This window comes from Molothrus aeneus, chromosome Z (genome assembly GCF_037042795.1).
Source record: "Molothrus aeneus isolate 106 chromosome Z, BPBGC_Maene_1.0, whole genome shotgun sequence".
Lineage (NCBI taxonomy): Eukaryota > Metazoa > Chordata > Aves > Passeriformes > Icteridae > Molothrus > Molothrus aeneus.
In genome coordinates, this window is record NC_089680.1 from 53978367 (window position 1) to 53997963 (window position 19597).

At 35.3% G+C, this 19597-nt stretch overlaps 1 protein-coding gene across 1 annotated transcript in view; it reads right to left on the reverse strand.

The window, feature by feature from the left end:
* Window positions 1-295: 295 nt before the first annotated feature.
* The window catches only part of SNX2 (sorting nexin 2), a 29757-nt gene continuing 10455 nt past the window's right edge, over window positions 296-19597 (reverse strand). Inside the window, exons 3-15 of the mRNA XM_066569010.1 lie at window positions 15517-15680; window positions 14243-14309; window positions 13990-14033; window positions 13763-13904; window positions 10469-10547; window positions 9175-9250; window positions 7855-7968; window positions 7534-7627; window positions 5585-5790; window positions 4425-4568; window positions 1802-1882; window positions 1623-1694; window positions 296-784 (exon numbers count right to left, since the gene is read on the reverse strand). Coding sequence (XP_066425107.1) covers window positions 734-784; window positions 1623-1694; window positions 1802-1882; window positions 4425-4568; window positions 5585-5790; window positions 7534-7627; window positions 7855-7968; window positions 9175-9250; window positions 10469-10547; window positions 13763-13904; window positions 13990-14033; window positions 14243-14309; window positions 15517-15680 — 1334 coding nt within the window. The 3' untranslated portion in view covers window positions 296-733. The remainder of the gene's footprint in view (window positions 785-1622; window positions 1695-1801; window positions 1883-4424; window positions 4569-5584; window positions 5791-7533; window positions 7628-7854; window positions 7969-9174; window positions 9251-10468; window positions 10548-13762; window positions 13905-13989; window positions 14034-14242; window positions 14310-15516; window positions 15681-19597) is intronic.

A 19597-nucleotide genomic window follows, 5' to 3' on the forward strand; every position in this document is an offset into this window, starting at 1 on the left:
GAAGAAGATTTCAGTTTATATCTGTCTGTTGCCCAAGCATGTCTTTTGACCCTATGAGTACTAACACAGTAGAATTTGCCAAGGCAGTGATAACTTCAAGTGAAAAGAACATCTGTAACGAAGAGATTTACAGTTTAAACAAGAACAATTTACCATGGGCAATTGTTTGTGCATCTTTAATACCTTCTCCATCGCTCTTTGCAAAATGTTGGGTTTGCCCTGGATACATCTTAATTTGCTCTAGACAATACTCCTAATAACACCAGCAGGTATCAACAGACAGAAGCACAGAGTGTTTAACATTTCACAAGGTACATCCCTTTATTATTGTAATCACAAAAACATGATTTTGTACAGGAATGTTTAAGTGAACATTAATCAATGCAATTAAATTTGTTTCATAAAGATCAGGTAAACATACTACAGAACACTGCGTTGTAGAGAACAAAAATATCAGCTTTCAGGCCTTGCAGTGCATGTTTTAGTGCAAGGATTAAGACACAATAGTGTTCAATTCAGCAATGTATTGCAGAACATCATACCACAGTCCACTTCAAAGAGGGTCAGGACATGCAGCTTGTTAATAAAATGCTGTGGTATATAAAAAAAGCCACATGTTAATTCATAAAATATATAGTGGTTTATTTGGATGATTTAAAGTGATTTCACTGTGGAATTTAGTTTTATCCAGGACAAACATCCAGAGTGTCTTGTCAATTGGAATATTCTTCTTTTAGGCAATGGCTTTGGCTTCAGGTAGGAATGCCTCCCAGTATTTTATTAGCTTGAAGAGAAGGGAAAAATCACTCATTAGGTACTAAATGTTGAAAACCACCCTGCATACCTACCTCCTCTTGCAGTAAACTTGCCTCCATGAGACAAAGTAAGAATGCAGGTACTTATTCATTAATATTTTTATATAGTGCAAGAAAAAACACAAGTATTAAATACACAAATCTCCTCATAACTATGGATATGTTGCCACATGTTGAACACAATGTTATAGAATAAAAGGATACAGATTTTTTTGAAAGATCAGTCACTTCTTACCACTTAAGACACAGTTTTTCAGGTTTTTTAAATTAAACAAAGCTGGAGGGTTCTATTCCTGCCATGAGCAGAAAAAAGAGCCTGGACTTTTTCTAGTAACAAGACCCACTTCTCAGACACTGAAAACTGTTTTAATACTTTCCAATATTCAATATTTAACACTTTCCAATATTCAATATTTAATACTTTCCAATATTCAATATCCAATAATATTCTATATTTTTAAAAAAGAGCAATAAACATTTAAGAATCCAAGTCTCTTCAGTAAGTGTAAGTACATATTGATTACAATTTACTCCAATCTCTAAGTAAAAGTACTAATTCAGTTTGAGGAGATAACAAGATAACCCTCTGCTTGCCCATATCCCTAAGGGAACTTCTCCGTTGCTTCACTGAATTACAGTTCTGCATGGGTTGGGAAACTGCAATCATCAAGTCATTCACCAATAGGGCACAGACTAGTAGCTCTTCATGTTTTAGAAACAGCTGTGCTTAAAGCCCATATTTTTCTAACTAACCTAATACAGCATGTATTATTTATTAACATGTACAAAGCTTAAAATTTATCTTACCTGCTGTTGTGTTTGCACTAACGACTCTAAGTACTCGGTAATAACAGTTTTAAAGTCTTTCACTCGTTCCTTCTGTTAATAAATAAATTATGGCGTATTAACTTCTTAACAAATTTTACTTATAATGTTAATATTATGTACAATAGAGCTCTCATTTACTTGGAAAAAATTATACATGCCTCAAATCTTCCCACTTCCTTGCGAATGGTTTTGGAGATCTGTTCAAAATCTTTTTCCCCTTGCTGAACTTTTGTCTCCCACTGGCAAAGGAAAGACATACAGAGGTAAGATTTTGTGTTGTCCACTCAGTCTACCTGTAATTTTTTTTAGCACACTGATAGTCACTTAAGAGCTAAAAGGACCTATTTGATTGTTTTGGCTTATTTAAAAGAAAATCTTACAGTAACAATTTCAGCTTTGTGTTATAGGATGTCATCAGATCAGTTACAACAACGGTATCTTTAAGCCAATGCTATCTGTAGATAAAATGTAAAAATATCTTAGTACAGGGAACTGTACTAAGCTATTAAAAACATTTAACAACATTTGAAAAATATTCTTTAGAAAACAAAATGGATCTCAAAGACTTTACTTACTATTCCGTTTACAAATTTCATACAAAGGAACCTAAACCTGTCCAATCAAGCTTGGAAAAGTCTCAAGTTAGTTCCCCATACTTTCCTAATTCCAGAAGAGATGAGTAAACCTTCATCTCTGCCTCTGGTAAAGTATTTGATTATTGCTATCATATTTCTGTTGCAAATGACAAGCCTCTGAGGATGTGCTTATCTGCTTTCCAAAGCACAAGCCTTCTTTTTCAGTGGCAACTGTTTTCACAGAAAGCTGGACTAGAACATTACTGCAGGTAAGAAGATCACTAGAGGAAAATTCAGAGGAAGAGATGTTTGTTATGGGTTTATGCCATATTGGGAACATTGCATTCCTGTAACAATATATGACACTAGATTGTTTCTCCTGGTTGCTGTGAAAAGAATCCAGCTAGACAAGAAGGATCATCAGCATCTACGTGGCCCCATAACTGCTTTTACACACCTATTACATTGTTGAGTTGGTTGTGTAGATAAACGGAGAGCCCCACAGCACGCAAGCAGTTCTTTGAAATGCAACCGTATCTGTTCATCTCAACATATTAACTGAGAACGAATACATTCAGTAACATTTATCTTCATCAGAAAAAAGCAGCGGGGAAGCAACATGCTTCAATGTAGCATCTGGCTGTTAGCAATCCAGTGGTGCTACTTATTTCACAAAAGTATTTTGTGATGCAGTGTCAAGTTTCTACTGTGGTATGAGATAAACATCATCTATGTTCCAATAAACATCTCCATATTTATATTTTTAGTATATATTTATTCACAGTTCCCTGACTGCCTTTTTAGATATACACTATGAAGCCTTTTAGTAAGTCATAATAGTATCTTCTTGGAAGATCAGCCTGAACAGTTAGCTAGTAACTAAATAGTATAAAAAACAGTTTAGGATTGCCCATACCTTCCTACCATGTCAAACAGAGGTGCCTGAGGTTTCTGTGAAAGCTTCTATAGGCCTAATGAATTCTACATTTCAGTTTCATCATGCCCAGGTCCTATGTGAATTTTTATTGGGTAACAGTTTGCCATTTTATAGTATCTGACAACGAGAAATTTCTCATTCAATAAGGTATCTCTAGGACCATCCATTGTCCTTTTACCCACAAAAACCAACTGAGTCATGGATGATGCTCAAGCTGCTTAGGCTTCCACTTTGCAATTCTTCTGCCAGCGGGTCCACTATTACAGAATTCAGCAATTCTGAACACATTTCAGTTCCAGTGAGATTTTCAACTGGCACACTCAAACTGTGGGTTTACTAAAAATGTTCTCTAGTTATCCAATAATGCAGGAAAAATAATTCCTTGAGAAAAAAGCAATTGCTTTAATATTGGGACTGGGAAACAACCACTATTTCCCACTGCTCCCAGTAATCAGGATATTTATTGTGCATCAGTAGAGGCAATCAACAAGAATGTGGTCACACAAGAGTAATTGTAGGTTTTCTCAGTAAACAAAGGACTTCTTTAAGGAAAAGAAAATCAAGTTAATGAGTAATTTAAATACTGTATGTGAAATATATCAAAGGGCAAAAAGAACAAAGGAGCATGTGGTTAGTGACCAATGATGAAGCCAAACAAAGCAACTGTGTAAAAGAGCTTGAAATCTGCAATAACATTCTTCCATTATTTAATGGGAGAGACTAGAGCATACTCAGAATGCATTAGTGTTAAATAATTAAGTTGTCCTACCTCTTCAATTTCCTTAGTGAAGCATGATAGAAAAAGTGTATAAATTATGACACTTCAACATGTTAGATTTATTTTTACTGAAATTACACCATATATACATGCACATATATATGGGTAGAAAAGCTGCATATTTAAGCAAAACATAGGAATAGCTCTCTATTAGCTGTCTTTGCTGGATGTACCCAGTCAGCTAGAAACCAAGAAAGGCTCCTCTGCCTATCCAAGTGAGCTGTTAGCAGTTAAAAGCATCAACTTGTCCATGTTCCCTCCCTCCCATCTCCCAGACTGTAGAGACAGTATTAACTGTCTTACAGATCTTATAATGAGTAAAAATTGCACACGTTTAGTGTTTTAAGTAAATTACTTTTAAAAATTTCAGTAAATATTGGAAACAGCAAGTAAGTGATTTGTAAACAAAAATGGTAAAAAGCAGCATTAATGCAGAATGAATGAGCTGATGCAGAAAGTCTGACCTCCAAAATAATGTTTGATAACATTACCTCTTTTATCTCATCTTTAGCTTGCTGTAATTTATCAGGTTTGTTGGCTAGTTGGAGCTTTGCTTCAGCTTCACGTTTTTTTTGTAAAGTGACCTGAGCATCTTGCCACTTCTGCCAGCATTTCATTCGATGGTCAAACACACCCTGTGAGAATAGACAAACTTCTTGAACAACTGGAATTGTTAGGCCTATCTAAATTCTCAGTAGAAAAAAAAAATAATTCTAGCATAAAGCTAAAACAAGTAGTATACTCAAAGAAACCTTAGTGTGTCTACCATGTATTGCATTTCACTTGACATCATGCTTGCACAGTTCAATACCTTCCACAAATGACAGGCTGTTCAAGAACCCTTTTCATAGCAGACACTTTAGTGCTCCAAATCATTTTATGTCCCTCATTTTATCAAAGCACTACCAAAACAACCACTATGAAGTGCTCTATCATGCAAACAATTCTCTAACTGCAGATACTAGCAAACTGTTCATGCATATGTATTACATGCATTTTCAGCAACACATTTATGTTAGCAACAGACTAAGGCAGCAGAAGTGAAGTACGCATATAAAAAAAAAAAAAGAGAAACAAAGTCAAAAGAAAAATATGTACTTCCAACAACCTGATAAGTTCAAAGGTATTTCTGGAAGAAATTCACAGATACCTGTTGTTATGTCTAAACATAATCATGCTGTGCAGCATAGCTTACACTTAAATGGAATATTTTTTTAAATGACATGTAGATCCACAAATTGGGTTTTTTTCTTATTTAAAGACATTACTGGCTATCTACTAAATATAGAATACCAAATTATGTTCTTCCATATTTATGTATGCTTACTGTAACAGTAAGTAATCTGAAATAAACAGGTGCTGTATGCTTAGACACAGTACAGTACAGTATCCCCAAATACTGTACAATATCAGTATTGCTCAAAGTAGATTTCCATTTTTTCTGGATCTAACCACTCCATTCACATCTTTGATCACAGCCATTTTTATCACTGGAATAACTCATGAGTGCTTTCACTTTACCCCGCTAGAACATCAGGCAAAAACTTAATTGTGTTACATGAGCAAACGCACACATTCATTTACCCTAAACCTATATGCTGAGGAATGTCATTTTAAATGCTAAATCAGTATTTTTCCTAGTAGTACTCACTTTTACTGCAGCAATCAGACGAATGTAATCACCAAGCAGTTCTGAGAACACATAGAAATCAGCAAAAGCTTGTTCTTGATGCAACTGATCTATCTTTTCCTCAACCTCTGCAAGCTGAGACAAAGCTCTAGACAGAGCAGTGTGGTCCTCAGAGTTACCTAACATGGCAGCACTTTTAGCAAAGGCAGCAGTGTTGGCTGAAAGCTCTGAAACACAGGAGTAATGTTAAGCATGATTTAGTTATTTTATTATATTACTCTGCAGTATAAATCAGTGGAGCAGAGGTTTACTTGACCAACTGAAATTAAGGTAAAGATCACAGTAAGATACACAAGGACATCACAATGAAACCACATTTAGGAGAAAGACTCCTGTGCAAAAAAACTCTCAATCAGTAAATGCTTTGCCAAGTCTGTTAATGTCATGCTTACTCTGTTCAGCAAAAAGATATGAAAAAAAAGTCACTTCAGTATTATCCAATTGTCTACTTCAGAGAAAATGCAAACTGACAAAACAAAAGCTAAGTTACCCACAGAGCAAATTTTCAGAACAATTTTAATAGGCTTACAGCACATATTTTCCATTTAGTTCTGCATAGAAACAAAACCAACCCTTTCACAAAATCACCACTCCCATGAGTGGAATTTATTTCTGTTGGGTTGTTTATTGACTTAAAGTAACTTTTAAATGTGCATACTGTAATGTATTGTCACATTCTGATATGCCTTGAAATAAAAAAAACAACCAAAGCTCACATACTATCAGCATCTGTGGAAGTGAAGTTTTGAGCTTATTTATTAACAAATACTGGTGCAATTGTCTCAAATCCCATGTAAGTAATCCTGTACAAAGTTTAGTTCCATGAAGGACCTTTGAACAAATGTTTGGTCTAAATTACTTCAGGTTAGTTTGCAATTTTGCTGCTTCTGCAGAACCATCAGAACACCAGAAGTGATTGCAGAAGGAAGCTGTCTTCAGATATTTAAAACCTTTACAATTTGAACCGAACTCTTAGAAAAAACACAATGATCCAAAACTTCTTCAAATCTATAAGGTGTCAAATCAACCGTAAATAAAGATTTCCATTTTCCATTACTTCTTAAATACTCCTTAGCCTTGAGGATAGGTGGCTAAAGATATTCTTACTGCAGAGAGCAATTCTTGATTAGAATTATGAGAAAGCAACTTATGACATTTTCACGTATTTTGGAAGCACTCAAAGGTAACATTGTATTTTAACATACTAAAATATTATCAGAAAGCACACTTAGCATCTTCTTGAGCTAAAAATTTATAATTGTGGTTTGTTTAGGGTTTTGTTTTTATTATGTTTGGGTTTTTTTAATAACCTGATAGAAATCCATCTCTGTCAAAGAGCAGCACAGGTTATTGCAACATAAGCTTACAGGTTTTGCTTCTATCTAAAATAAGCAAACAAAAAGCTGATATTCTGTGACTACTTATCTTCCCAGAAAAGTTTACCTTAACAGTAGCTTGAGGGTATATCATTATGCAGACTAAATTAAGAATAAGATATTCCTGTGTAAGCACTTAAACTCAGTTAACAGAGCAATACTGAACCAAAAGATGTTTAAATGGATTTATGCAGCCACTTTTTGTTCAGAAAGAAATTACTCTTGCCATGAGACCTAAAGATAAATTTATGGATGTCTACTGTAGTAGAATCACTTGCTAGGTCTGATAATGACACTGTGCAAGGGAAAAAAATATGCTAGATCATTAGAGTGACTCTAGGAATGACAGATACCCTGGTTAAATTTAAAATTAAAGGCAGGTATACAAAAATACTAAAGCAGTTTAAAATAGAAGATACAAGAAGAAAATTTTTGTACTGAAATACGTTGTGTAACTATTTTAGTTAAGAGTTCTGACATGCTGAGCTCTTGTTTCATCACCATTTCCTAAGGTTCATGTAAAAGTAAAGTTACCTTTTCTGTGGCAGACTAATGCTTCAACACTGGCATGAAGCTTCCTAAGTTGCTGATCCAGATTCTCAAATTGCTGCTGTTTTTCTTCAAACCACTGACAAAAGATGAAAGAGTCAAGCATTACAAATTAGATTACCAAAAATATTTCTGGTTCTAAAGAAGCAAATTATCCAGATACTTCCAGGGTGGTCAACTGATACAGCTAAGAATTCAAGCCAATAAGGAAATTAATAACCCATTTTCTACTTCTACAGCTTTAAAATGCAATTGTTGAGGCTCATTAATTCATCTCATTATTCAAGCCGAAAAATCAGCTCTTACTGCATCCGATTCATTCATCTTGATTGTCATTTTGTTGACAGCGTCGGCAGCCTTGTTCACCATTCTCAATATTCCTGCTCCACTCAGAGCCTGGGTGTTAACTGCTCTCGGCAGCTGGAATTGAATGACAAATAAGGGCAAAGAGACTGGTTAAAAGGATGGAGGTTTAACTGGGCACAAGGGGGAAAGAAAAGGATATAGTGTTTTCTTTAGTCCTATGTGTTTCAATATAGTGGAATCTAATTTCTCAAATTTACTACTTCTACATTCTCAAGAGGAAAACTTAAAAATATAGACTATTTGCTTTTCTTCTACATCTTTACATTTAAATGGAACAAACAAACCACTTGTCCAAAGCTGTTATGAACTAGCCAAATGTCCTAAATGGCCACCTATATGCTACAATAAACAAATTGCCACTACAGGAACAGAAAAGCTTAGATTTATAACAAATTACACATTTAATTGTAATGCAACACATACACTGCATGCTGATAATAAAAGGCTGATGACTTTTTGCTTTTCAATATAAGGCTATAAACGTACCTCAAGTATGTTATCTGCTTTGGTACTGAGACACACTCGGAGTTAAATTAACAAACTTTAAATTTAGTTGATATTATTATTCAGGCTAGATTGTATATGCTATACAAGGTGGCCCCTATGTCAGACCATTTACCCTTCATGTGATGTTTTGTCTGTCAGCAGCATTGACAAACCCACTGTAAGTTATCTATTGATGCTTTTGTCAGTAGGGAGGCCTCTGTGACGTATTAGTATAACTAAGATACTGACATTAGCCAAAACACAGTTCAGTATTAGAGTGAAACCACTATGCAGATTTATAAAGACATACATTGCATCTTTAACAATGTATTTAATATTGCGAAAGGTACCAGATTAATAGTACAGGCGACTGAAATCCTTATTTAGAAAAATACCTAGCCTAGTGAGCAGCACTGCCAGCATTTTCACATTATCCTACCAATATACCCCAAGCTGAATTCCTAGATGCAAAAGAGCTGCTTCCAAACCAGTTTAATTTTAGATCTTACTTAACAAGCATCAGAACTGAACAGACCGACTCACTTGAGAAGTCACTATACAGCAAATAGCTTTTTGTCACTAGCACTGTAAGTTTTACCAGAGCCTGAGGCACACCATTACCTAAGTAGCTTCTACCATTCTAGCCATGAAGGGTATGGTCCAATTTGATTTCATATTAATTTAGGGGATTAGGTCTCAATATAAATTGAATATATTGCTTGGTAGGATACCATATTTAGAAATAAATAAAAGAAGTTAAAGGCACATAAATACCTCAGAACTTTCCAAGAATTGTCTCAAATCCGGATCCTGTAGCAAGGTTGGGTGCTTTACTGTTCGTTGTAGATACCTATGATTTTAAAAATTAAAATATCAGGTAACAGAACAGATCTAATGTGCCTGACTGAATCTAATATAGTGCCATGCACTCCATACCACAATGTAACATACTAAAGGTTGGGTAGTGTTTCACAACACAGTTTGTTTACACCAGAAACTCCTTAAGGTGGGGCCTGCCATATCTATGTTGCACAGTGGGAAAATAATATGCTTCTTATTTTAAACAGCTGAGTGAAGACTCCTTTATTAACCTGCTTATTCCAGAAAAAAAAAATGAACTTGTTTAAACATTTTTGTGCACTGCAGTGGACAGTCTTTTTGTTACAGGCAATTCTGGCTGATTTATTTTAGAATTACAGGGAGTCTTGGACAAGTTAGTTGATTCTAGTCTAGGTATAAACTATTTATGTGCTGGATAGACAAGAGTCTTCAATCCATTTAGTTCTCATATATGCACAAATACAATTCAATGTAACTCATTCCTTTTTTTTTTCCTGCACTTCTGCTTAGACCTTTTTTATTCACCCTCCACTAGGTATGTTTACCAGATCCTTATCTGGTTTTTTTTCCTGAAGAAGGTAAGGATTGCAGTTAAACTATTTTACACATTAGATTGCTCAACTTTTTTCCCTTGTTCCATACTCTGTAGTACAAGTTGAAGTACATACTTGAAGTACAAGTTAAGGTTAAGGTGGCAGTATACCAGGGACAGGACCTCTTCCTGACAAAGATACTTTGACAGTATCCGCTATATATCAGTGCTGGGTGACAGAGATCCAGTATCTCTTATGCCAAAATTCAGCAAGTCACATCAATGTCATCAATGCACATCATCAGAAGCCCATTTTACTTTCAAGTAATTGAAGGCCTCTTCACCTGCCTTCCTGCCCAACAGCTGATTTGTTATGGAATAAATACATTAGTGTAATTGTCTTAATTCTTTCAACCCAAAATGTCTATGTAAGATTGCAATGGTAGTTTTATTTATGAACCTCTGCAATCTTAATTTTAAGACTGAAACAAGTCAGCTATAATCTTTTTTATGAATAGAGCTACCCTTCCTGTTATTAATGGGAATTAGTCAATTTCTACTCAAAAATTTGACAGTTCTATACAGTCCCCAGGATTCACTTAAGTACAGATCACCAGTGTTGCAATTACAGAACCCATATAGTACACTGCAAATAATTCAGAGCCTAAATAAATTTTAGTTAGATACACACATTACCTTTCTAGAGCTGCTCTTCTTTTCTCCACAAATTCAGTAGATGAAGAATCTTCTTTGCCTACTTTAACCTTGGTCATGCCTTGAAGGAAACAGCATCATATTGATTTTATCACAGATAAATCATTAACATAACTGATGTGATTAGAATATAAGGCTCACCTAGCTTTATACATTTAAAACGAATGTGAGTGAAAAACACTACATAGGAACATTAAAAAAAAATCAACTGCAAGGTGCATGGTTTTGTGAAAGTAGCTCTGTGAAATACTCAATTTCCTGTGACATATTAATTGTGACTAATAGTTAAGTAAAACTAGGTTAACTTGCATTTATGAAAACAATGTAAATGCTGATCAGAGTCTTAATAGCAACTCACATCCAGAAAAAGAAAACAGTTAGCCATATAAAGCAGAATACAAAAATGTTCTCAGTTTATAAGCCTATTCACTGGTAAGCTTAGTACCATTATTTTCCTTCTACTATTTTTTAAGTTCTAAAACTAATAGTTTTTTAATTAACTAATGCAAACTAACAAGTTCTGAAAATTCTGAACTGAATTTCATGGAGAACAGAATCAGCAGAATAAAATGTATGTAGCCTTACAGTGCTTTCTCTGATCAAGACAAGAGTGGCAACTAGTTATTGATGTGTCATGCCATAGGAAATAAATTCAACCTCAGCAACAGAAGAACTAAAACAGTCAGACTGAACTCACTACTTGTCATGCTAAAGATCTAAACTTGGAGTTTAGCAACCTGAGTCCAATCAAAAACACCACGAAACACAGGACATCAATAGTTATTCTTATTTCCTGAACCACAAGGTATTTTTTTAAACAAATAATAAAAGGTATTTTAAGGAAAGGTGTTTTATTATACAACCCAGATGTCTGATTTCTAGCTGCAGTATTTTTCTTATTTGTTACTTTTGTGTCTCTTTAGCTAAAGTTTTGAGATTCTGATGATGTACTCACTGTCAACAGTTCCCTAAGTTCCTCACCCAATCTCCCTTCTGGACACAGAAGTTTCACACAGTAACCCCTGAAGGAGACACGCAGCAAAGCCTTACAGGAACAAGACTAAACTCTTAACCTCTCAGCCTTAGTTTTTCCCTCCTCTGCAACATGATGAAAATAAATCTGATAAAGATTTTTTCCCAAAATTATTCTACACAGCATAATGTAATTAAATCCATAAATTTGTCAGTAAAATTGAGTATGTCTTCAAATAGAAGTGATTCAAGTATTCAAGGGAAGTTGAGGTAATTCACGTCTCATCTTTTTACATTACAGTATTACTATACAATAATATTTTATTGCAGAAGAAGGAAATCCTGCAGCTTAATAAAAAAGAGCCTCCATAGATGAACTTTGAACAGAAGTTCCTAGGGAGAAACTGAATACACAAACAAATGACACATATGAGGAATTCCTACCCTGTAAAAATGACAGTTATTTCTAAATATCTTGCCACATTTCTTTCTCTACTAATATAAGCCTATTTAAACACCAGTGCAAAGACTGTTTCTGTAGACCAAGTACTCTTCCTTCACAGGAAAAGATCCATGACATAACAGATTACTTTCTTTAAAAATGAAAATGTGATTTTCATACACACTTATGTAAATAGTGAAGTACCTTAATGAATGCCCAATTCCAGTTCACAATTGACTCATTTTTATCCTTTTGTTCCACAGTCAGTAATTGATGGACTTGAATTTGTAGCTAAGATCTAAAATTCCAGCCTCTACCACTCATCAGTACAGTAAAACCGGAGCTTTAAACTCCAGGTGTTACCAACAGTGTAGCAGAATTAACAGACAAGGGACTTCTTTACAACACACACTGCATAACACTGAATGTATGACATTATGTATTAAGACTTTAAACATAAACATGCATAATGTAAAGACTATAATCTTACTTTCAGCTGTTTTCTCAGCTCTCTGCTTTAAGATGCATTATTTCAAAACAGACCAGAATCAACTCCTCCTTTTCCCCAGAACTGGAAATGTACTGACTACATGCTCTTGAACAGAACTAAGTAACGCCTGTGAAGTTCAACTTTAAAGAGGGAGTTTCATGCTCTTGAAAATATTGTACAGTGTTTGAGTTTTCCCAACCTACCTGTAAGTTAAAGTCTCTACACAAGACTTTGAAGCACCAGCCAGTGCTTGCTTGCACTGCAGTATGTCCCGCCATTTTACTGTCTTCCAGGTGCATCAATTTTTATGCTGTTTTGTTCAAGTGGTAGCTGAAATCCAGTCTAAGCTGAATTTGACTGTGATGCAAGCACTACATGTTCATGTAAATGCACACTGTCATAAATGCCTTAAATTTTGTATCATCCAAAGGACACGATCAGGAACCTCATGAGCCCTGTTAGCATTTGGAATTAAACTTATTTTTGTTACAGGAAAAACTGATTATTACAGAATTATCCATAAACTTCAAGAATTACCAAAAATTCAGGTCAAATTCTCAGTCTCACAGGCTTAAAAACACAGTGCTTTCCCACAGAAGTAAAATAATGAATTTTCCAAGCCTCTTGCTGCCTACCTCTACTCAATCTGCCCACTCCTACTTACATGAAAAACTGCTGCTCTGATTATCTTTACAGACTAAATTACTGAAAAGGAGTTCTGCAATTACCTACATATCAAACAACATTCTAGATTCGAGTCACTTATTTATATGAGTAACACAAAATTCTTTAACAGGCTTTACTATTTTAAATATTTATCTATTTTGAAAGAACATCTTCTACTCAGAGATCACAAAACTGAAGACTCTTAATGCACCAGGCATGTTTCTTAGCTCATGGAGAAAGGATCTGATCCTTTAAGGTGTTCAACGCAAAAGTCATTTTTTGCATTAAAACCTTGCAAAATTTATGAGAGGTTTTGCATTCACCACGACCAAAAAAAGCAAAAAGAAGTATCAGAGATCTGAAGCATGTATGAACCTCTATATATTGCAAGCAATTGATAACAGCTTAACTTAAAAATAAACTCTCTTTCATTCTTGTTTTGCTAGACTAATCAGCTCTTGAAGGCATCAGCAAAGAGAGAATCATAGATAAGAATCACAAGGCCATGCATTAAGAGCTATCCTTCTCATTATCAACACTAGTCTGAATTTGGAAGAGGCCATTACATATCTTTCCATTTTACATGAACCTTTAAAAAATACAGAACACGAAGAATATTTGGACCACCTGAGAAGAAAGCAGTATTTATGCAGAAGAGTATTTTGCATTCAGTACTTAAGTGTCACCTTATTGAAATTGCACTTACCTACAATACTTTTTTCTGGAGCTGGAGGCACAATATAACCAATATGCATGTATTTTGTTGCTAATTTGCTGTGCAGGCCAAGAAAATCACTGAATCTTCTTTTAACAGAGAATTCGTTTTTGTGGAATATTGAAAGTGATGTCTTAAAAAAAATAAAATCATTGTGAACTACTGATCCATCTCAGCTACAATACAAAGTATTGACAAATGTTTGTTGCACTACCTACCTTTGTTGTTACTCTGTATGCCATATAAGCATTCATGCCATCCCCTGTAAGAAAATTAAAATACTTATCCCAGGGCAAGGTAGTGTAATCCTGCCATACACTTTTCAGTCAAAAAAAATACATTAAATAGATTTCTATTTAGATACTAAAAACTGCCAAAGGAAAACTAAAGAGGAAATCATGCTAAAATCTAGAATAGTCTTCAAGGAATAAGACAGTCTACAATCTGAATTTTTAGGCTCAAGGAACTTACCAACTTTCTCTGGGTCTGATACATTGATTTCTATATCAAACAAATCTCCATTTGCTTCCTCTTCAATCTAGGAAAAAGATATACCACATTTAACAAGGTAATGGACATCCATATTATCTATGGGTACAAGGATAAGAGTATAGAGGAAGGAGGAGAAAATCTATGTTTGTGTAATTATAAAACATTTCCAGTTAATATACTTTCTAATGTTAAAATACTTTCCGATGTTAATATACTTTCTAACACTGACTGTGACTGCAACCAAAGTTCTTGGGGTAAACTTGGTAGTGCTAAGTTTACAGTTGGACTCAAATGATCCTAAGGGTTTTTTCCAAACTAAATGGTCCTGTGATTTCAGTTTTAAGACCTACTGCAAAAGCTTTCAGTACAAGAGATTTAGGGGTCTGTTCATTGTATCACCTACAATGCTAGCAGACACTGTGGTTCACAATCACTCTCATTTGCAATGCTTCCATGTGCCTGTAATCGAAGAACAGACATTCCTTTTCATTAACAGTTATCTGCAGCAGAAGAGCTTGAGAAGGAAAAAGCAACAGATAAAAAATTCTCTGATACTTGTTTGAGTTCCAGAATTTCATAATCCTTCACGTACTATACCTAAGTTTGATAAAAAGAGATATCCTAAGAAATGCCATGGCAGAAGGGACAGTACCAGGGCTGAAGGGGGCAAAATTTGAATCAAATGCCATCATGTGGTATCTGGGGAAGCAGGCATCATTGAGTCATGGGTAGGGTCTTACAGGCAAAGTCACTGTCTGGTAAGAGAACTCTCTATAATGAATGGCACTCAGCAATGCCCATGCTTTGACTGGAATACCAAATGTAAATAGAAATGTTAAGAATGCAATTACCCTCAGCTGTTTGTTTGCATGCAGGATAACTCTAAAAACTGCTTGTTCAATTTCCCTGTTAGGAACAGCTTCAGAAATACAAGTTGAAACTGTAACAAGCTAGTTAGAATTATTTTAATTAACAACATTTCTTATGTATCAAGTTCACAGCTTACTCCTATAAACACTTTTAAAGTATCTATTCTGAAGGAATACTCCTAATACTACATATCTCAAATATAATCACCTCAGTAGTGAATTCTTACAGTATTTCCATGAGTCAAATTCACACTAAACTTTTTTTGCAAAATAAACAGCAAGGTATAATGCCATGCACCAATGTTTAGGAGCTGGCATTTTAAAACAAGGCAAAACTTAAAAATCCAAATGAAACATTCACATAGTTTAGAGTTTACAGCATACCTCTTCTCTGGATCTATCAAAAATCACTGGGGCTGTTACGCTTTTCGATTCCATTCTGGGAGCTATTAATGTGGTAGGTGTTACAGGAGTGACTGCAGGAGTAGGTTCTGGTGAAAGTATTGGATCCCTCTCCGGACTGTCCAATGAAACTTCTTCTGTTGCTTCTAGATAAACATATTGAGTTAGCAATAAATTTCCTCTGCAACACAGATGGATATGCATCACAAAGACAACAAACATGCATGATGACAAAATAGCACCCATTTGTGCATGATAATGTTTTTCAATATCTAGCTAAAACCAGATACGGCATTTGAACTTGTAGTACAGAATGGGTTAAATTAAGACCAGTATTGCCTTTTTTTTTTGAATACTGTTCAGTAAAGAGTATTTTAAAGCAGTCACAAGCTACAAATAATTTATTTCCGTATGACATATTGTTATTTTTTTTTTTACCACTGGAGCAGCGCTTTTTCATCACCTGTTTCGCACTTGAACAATAGCTGATTTAGTCATATAGGATGTAATTAAGCAGACTAAGCCATATAACAAATGTACTTACAAACTCCCACCCCTGCCAAATACCCCACAAACTGTAAAGTACCTGTACTAGCCAGTGAGACATTAAGATTATCTTTAGTTTACCTCCATGCTCTTTGGAGCTTAAAACAGCTCACTAGAAACTGAGTACCCCTTTAAACTATGGACAGTTCACCTACTTTTAAAGACAACACAGACCCCTGCTCTACAAATCTCACTAACCAGTTCTGGCCACTGACAAACTGCACATTTCCTGGGTATACAGAAGTTCCTGTTCTAGCTCAAATAAACAAACAATGTTGTGTTCTCACTAGACATGCATATTCAAGAATTTCAGTCACTTAACAGATAACATGGACCACAGAATAGTCATTTGATACCAAAACTGACTTTCCAATAGACCTCAAGTCCTTTCACAAACTAGACTTTTGTGGGTAGTACTTACCAAACAGGTAAAAAGGCATTAAACCAAAGCAGACACTCATTCTGTCTTGAGGCTAACAAAATTTACTGTCATCATTTTATTTTGGAGCATATCATTCAGAATTGCAGAGTTTGGAAAGGACTTTTGAAATCATCTAACCTCCCTGTTCAAGCAGGGCTCTAGCTAGAGCTGGCTCAACTGGATCACATGAGCATCTCCAAGGAGAAGAATCCACCCCTTCCTTGGATAACCTGTGCCAGTGTTTGACCACCCTAACCAACAAGGGAAAAAAACCCAAAGCCAGCATCATCCCCTCACCCCCCTCAAAGACAAACAAACAAAACCATAAGATTTGTCTTATATATTATCTGGTTTTCAGTGGATAGCCATTGCCTCCTGTTCTGTCAGCAGGCACTACTGAGAAGTCTGGCTCCCCTTTCTCCATTCCCTACCATACAGTATTCATACCCACTATATGATCCCCACCCCAAGCCCCTACTCCAGGATGAACAGCACTAGCTTTCTCAATCTCATCTCTTATGCCATACATTTTGTCCTCAATCATTTTCATGGCCCTGCACTGGACTCACTCCCATCTGTCCATGTCTCCCTCGTACTGGATAGCTCAGACCTGGACAGCTCAGACCTGGACTCAGCACCCCAGGTGTGGCTTCAGCAGGGCTGAGCCAAGTGGAACGATCAATTCCCCCAGCCTGCTGGCATTGCATTTCCTAATTTCACATTACATAGTATTTTCATAGTATTTTCAAACGGAAGTTAAACCAAGCAGCTCATTATATTTACCATTTTTAATATGAATGAAGAATCTACACCCATTCTTTGAAAATAATTCTTTTCATAGCATTGCTTTATTCTTACTGCTAAATCTTAAAAAACATAAGTATCTGCTAATGCTTCCTTTCCTCAAATGCCACAGGAAGGACACTGAGTCTTAAATCAATAAGGAATTTTAATTCAGAACCTAAGATCAGGTGGGAAGTCATGCTGAGGCAGTTGCAAAAGAGCTTTTAGATTGGCAGAATAGGAACATTTTAACAAGAGGCATTTCTCTCCTTTGGTGGCTAACAGCATTCAACATACATGTTATATAAATGAATATTTCACAGAAACATTTCTTGGAAAAATATGCACATACATATGTAACAATGTATACTATATACATGATGAAATGTAAAATACAAAATATTTCTAAAACAAAGCAATTGCACTTCAGTTCTTCCTTTTTTCTATTACTAGCTGTATTCCAGCACATTCAGGAAAGAAATCATCAACCACCACTATCTACTTCTCTATATCTTCAAATTTTAGACAGTTAATAAAACAAGTCATTAAACAATTCAATCATTAGCTGAGAACACAATCCTCTTACTGTAAAGTATAACTTCCTGAAAAAACTGAATTTAATGTAAGAAAGCAGCACTACTATCAGATGAAACAGAAGCACACTTCTTCTCCAGGCTTTTTCACATTTGTATCCACATACCCTTAGTATCACAAAGTGATTTAGGTTGTGCATCAAATGAATTCCAAGCAGGATTAGCAAATTTTTAAAACTGCTGCCTGGTTTCTTTTTTATTTTCCAGAAGGAATTTACCCACAGAAAATAGTATGTGTTTGTTTGATAGCAGTAAGTCAGTTATTTTAGGAAGAATTGGGAATTTATGTCTTTCTCCCTCTTGTTACCTCTCACCCCAGGTTTGGCACGCCACCAGATAGTATGCAAATCTAGAAGCGTGACATGGAAAAGATATGGGAAGGGGCATGATGGGACTCAGTTGGACAGGGAGAAAGTTTTTTTAAAACAAAAATATTTAAGGATTCTGAAAGGAAAAAGAAGCATTAGCTTTATATAAAACAGCAGGCTCTTACTTCAAGCTATTCTTCCCCCCTCAGAAAAGCAGTCTTAGAGTAGTACATGAGCTGAAGATCTATTGCTCATGAAATAGAGATGAACTCTGGCATTTATGCTTCTTACATGTCCCTTTACTTTGAGTAATCAGATGACAAAGTCTGATTTTACTGATAATTCTTCTGCTTGTTTTACAGGTGTGCTTTTTTTCCCCATGGAAACATTAATATAGTAGGCTTCACAGTAAAACTATGGCAGTTCCAGAAACATTTGTTTAATCTATTAATTTTAGATCTTCACCTGAAAACTTAGTATGAAGTTGTGGTTTTGTGGTGTAGTTTATTGTTGATTTTCGGTTTGAGAGGTTTTGTGCGCTTGTGTGGGGTTTGTTTGGTTTTTAAAATATTCAGTATCTTTATTAGCATGAAAAATGAAATCTAGATGTCTTCTTTTCCAGCACAGTTCTCAAGAGCTTAAGTTCCCACTTAAAGAGGCAAGCAACTGCTCTGTCCTACTTTGGGGAGGAAAATAATGAGATCCAACACTTAATATCAGTTATGGGAGTTACCAGAACATATTAAGAACTCCCACCAACCTAATAGTGTAGACTGCTAGACATACATACATACTTTACAATCTATAAACAGTCTTTGTTAGGGGTCACTGTCAAGTTGCTTAGCTCCAAAAGAACATGAAGACATTCCACTGTAGGAGACAACTACATATGCTTAATTAACATTCTAGAGCCAACCACAAGTTTCTAACAAAACTCAAGCACAGGCCTTAATCTCAGCATTACACAGAGCTAATTTCTTTATTTTTCACCAGCAGGTTTTGTGAAATACCATCTTAGAAAATGCAAGTTTGCAATTCTTCACTAGCAGCTCACTTTGGCCACAAGTTATTTTCACTAGTCACACTTTCAAATGTCAGATCTTTAACATTCTGACATAGCTTGAATGATTAAACTGGCTTATTATCTTTGAAAGTTTGTCCATGTTAACATACAAACCTGGAAGTAAACTTAAGCAGAAGCTGTTATGTAGAACAGAGGACAAGCTAATAAAAATGGCTTCTCTGGGCACTGCAATATTTCAGAGACTTTACTGAACTGAACTGACTGTAAGAACTACTACACCTAAGTCATAGCCCATTGTCCTTATTATTATATCAGAGGTATCAAACATAGCCTTAATGAGAACAGGAATAGTTTTAATGCAACAGTGACACACTAATATGACCACCTT